This window comes from Rhincodon typus, chromosome 3, assembly GCF_021869965.1.
Source record: "Rhincodon typus isolate 14 chromosome 3, sRhiTyp1.1, whole genome shotgun sequence".
Taxonomy (NCBI): Eukaryota; Metazoa; Chordata; class Chondrichthyes; order Orectolobiformes; family Rhincodontidae; genus Rhincodon; species Rhincodon typus.
This window is the reverse complement of record NC_063334.1, coordinates 51,310,014-51,313,795: the sequence shown is the minus strand read 5'-3', so window position 1 is coordinate 51,313,795 and position 3,782 is coordinate 51,310,014. Positions and strand designations below refer to the sequence as shown.

General features: G+C 38.6%; 1 protein-coding gene across 1 annotated transcript in view; it reads left to right on the top strand.

The window, feature by feature from the left end:
• The first annotated feature begins 203 nt into the window (after positions 1-203).
• The window catches only part of LOC109918286 (leucine-rich repeat-containing protein 2), a 45,340-nt gene continuing 41,761 nt past the window's right edge, over positions 204-3,782 (top strand). The window contains exons 1-2 of the mRNA XM_048620580.1: positions 204-229; positions 3,401-3,470. Coding sequence (XP_048476537.1) covers positions 204-229; positions 3,401-3,470 — 96 coding nt within the window. The remainder of the gene's footprint in view (positions 230-3,400; positions 3,471-3,782) is intronic.

Genomic DNA, 3,782 nt, shown 5'->3' with positions numbered 1-3,782 from the left:
TGTGCACCTCCTGTGCAGACGTAACCTTGCATACCTCGCTCTGTCTAAGCATTCAATGATCTGTATGTCCCTGTTTGCTATGATTTGCCTGTACTGCTCGCAAATCAAAGCTTTCCACTGTACTTAGATATATGTGAATGCAATAAATCAAATCAAAATCAATGTGGACAGATGAGCTGAAATCAACATTTTATCAAAAGAAAATGACAGCGGCCACAAGTCCGCCTGGGTAGGTATGGAAAGGCCCTATCTTTTATTTTGATTTACAACTATATGAGAATATTCACATCTTGGGGATTCAAGATCAACTGCTACAGATGTGAAATAGACAAACAAGTTGATTTTCAAGGAGCTGCTTTTGGCAGAGAGGTAGATTAATCTGCTGGGGATGCAGATTGAACACAGGCTGATAATTCTGCTTCTCTCAAGAAGAAAGATTGCTGGGTGTCAATTATTAAGGAAGTCATAGCAGCACATTTGGAAAACCATAATCTAATCAAGCAGAGTCAGCATCACTTCACGAAAGGAAAATAATGTCTGACTAATTTATTTGAGTTTTTTGAGGAAGTCTCAACCAGAGTGGATAAATAGGAACCAGTAGTTGTGTTGTATTTGGATTTTCAAGGCGTTCGACAAGGTGCCTCACAAAAGGTTAAGTCATAAGTGCCCATGGTGTTGGAGTTAGTATATTGCCATGGACAGAGATTTGGCTAATGGGCAGGAAATAGCAAGTGGGTACAAGCACAAAAACAAAGTTGCTGGAAAAGCTCAGCAGGTCTGGCAGTTCTGAGGAAGGGTTACCGGACCCGAAACACAATCCTGTTTCTTCCTTCACAGATGCTACCAGACCTGCTGAGCTTTTCCAGCAACTTTGTTTTTGTTCCTGATTTACAGCATTCACAGTTCTTTCCGTTTTTATTTAGTTGGGTACAAGCAGTTCTTCTTCAGGTTGGCGATCTGTAGTCAGTGCGGTTCCACAGAGATCAGTCTTGGGACCACACTGTTTACAATATGTATTAATGACTTGAAGGAAGAAAGCAATTGTACTGAAAACAAATTTGCAGGCAACACAAAAGTAGGTGGAAAGGCAAGTTATGAGAGGAATACAAACATTTTGTAGAGAGACGTTGATAGGTTACATAAATGGTCAAAAAGTTAGTAAATGGAGTATAATGTGGGAAAATGTAAAGTGTTCATTTTGGAAGGGAGAAAAAAATAAAAGGGTATTATTTAAATGCAGAAAAACTGCAGAAACCTGCAACACAAAGGGATTTGTGCGAAGGGGTACTTGTGCATAAAACACAAAGCTAGCAAATAGGTGCAGCAGGTAATCAGGAAGGCAAATGGACTGTTTGCCTTTTTTATGAAGAGGCTTGGAGTATGAGAGTAGGGAATTCTTACTGCAATTGTACTAGGTGTTGGTGAGACCACATCTGGAGTTCTGTGAACAATTTTGATCCTCTTATTTAAGGGAAGATATCACTTCGCTGGAAGTAGTTCAGAGAAGGTTCATGGGTGTGATCCCTCATACGGAAGGATTGATTGTCTTATGACCAAAGGTTAAATAGGTTGGGATTCTACTCATTGGACTTTAGAAGAATGAGAGGTGATCTCATTGAAACATATAGAATTCTTAAGGGTCTTTACAGGGTAAATGGTGAGAGGGTGTTTCCCCTCATGGGAGAGTCTGGGACCAAAGGCTTGCTCTTAGAATAGAAGGGCAACAATTCAGACTAAGATGAGGAGGAATTTCCCCTTTCAGAGGGTTGTGAGCCTTTGGAACTCCTTTTCCCAGAGAGCTGTGGGGGCAGAAACCTTGAGTACATTTGAAGCTGAGACAGATAGATTCTTGTTCACTTGGGGAATCAAAGGTTACACGGAAAATACAGTAAAGTGATAGAGTAATGTTGGATCAGCCATGATCCTACTGAATGGCACAGCAGGCTCAAGAGGCAGAATGGCCAGTTCCTGTTCCTATTTCTTATGGACAATATGGTCTTATGGACAATACCAACTAAAAAGAAAATTCTTGACATCAAGAATGATTGCAATATTCACTAATGCTGATGGTTCAAAACACCAACCAACTGATTTCAGTTTAATTTCTTGAAACTCAACAAAATTCTAATGACTTTAAACTGCATTTTTGTTTACGTTTTTTGACATTGGACACCAATCGCTTTAGCTTTACATTTGAGTATGTGAGAGAGAGTGTCCATGTGATTTCACAGATATGCTTGATATTTCATCATTCTTATTTTTCTCAGGGTTAGCAGGTAATAAATTTGCTCTGTCTTTCACTCAGAAAACCTTGTAATTGGCTCTCATTTTTTCTTGTGAAAGTAGGTAACTACATTTAATCAGGGAAAATACAACCACATGCTAAAAAGTACTTAAATCTTTGTTGCAACCAACAGAGAGTTTGAAAAGAGCCAAGCTGATTTGTTCCTTACTAACTTATCAGAACAAAACTGAGTTCTTTGAGTCTGATATAGTTACCACAGGCTGGGGAAAGAATTGGTGTGGGGAAAATTAATTGCTCCTTCAAAGCTATTTTCAAAGGTCTATTTAGATCTGAAATACTAACTAGATAAGATGTCCATATTTGATGTTATAATGTTCATAGGACAGTATGAGAAACTTACAAAAAGCTAGAGGTGCTGTCCTTTAAAGATTTTAAAGTTAGGCACCGAGAGATGGAGTTCTGTCCAAAATCCAAAAGAAATCACAAATAGATGACAAAAATTGTTTTATGATTGTGATAATGAGTAATCTGTTGATTTTAAAATTCCATCATTTGGTTTTAAAATCTGGGATTCTCATGAACAAAATGTCATGGACTTTTAAAGTAATGTACAAAAGAAGTAAGTGTGATGTGAGAAAAAAACATTTTCACGCAGCGAGTAGTTAAGGTATGGATCACGTTGCCTGGAGATATGGTGTAGGCAAGTTCATTTGAAGCATTCAAGAGAGCATTTGATGATTATTTGGATTGAAATGGTATGTAGGATATGGGGAAAAGGCAAGAGATTGGCACTAGGTAATAGAACCAGTGCAGGCACGATGGGCTGAATGGCACCATAACAAATTCTGTGATTCTGAAAATTGTTTTAAAAGAAGGAAAACCTACTGACTTAAAATGGTCACAACAAACCCCTGACCACAGATCAGCTAAGCCATGAAAGCAATGTGAGAAACAAAGACTGACTGTGCTGAAATAAACATTTTATCAAAAGGCTCTGAAACTCTGTCCAGTATGAAAAACCCTTCATCACCTATTTGGATTTACACCTGCCTGATAAGTTTTGCATATTGGAAGTGAAAGACGTTGTTAACATCATCAAGCTTTGAAATAAGGAACTCAGATATTGCAATACACAAACAAGCTGTTTTGTTGCAGCAAGAAAAAAGGATTTGCGACTCAAACCCAGCTGGAAGAAGTGCTCTCTCAGGCTGTCAAGAAACATCAGGTCACTGAAGACTTGAGGAACAAAGGAAATACTTATTACTGCTGGAGATGTAGCACATCAATTAAACAATTGTGGATTGAGGTTAAAGCCATATACCTCAAGGACACACAAAAACGGTTATATTCCTTTCATGTTCCTTTTGAACTGGACATTATCCCTTTTCAACTTTGTACCTCTGTAATGCTTGGCTTCACATCTCTATTACCTTACCAGAGATAACAAGGTGTAGAGCTGGATGAATACAGCAGGCCAAGCAGCATCATAGGAGCAGGAAGGCTGACGTTTCTGGCCTAGACCCTTCATCAGAAATGG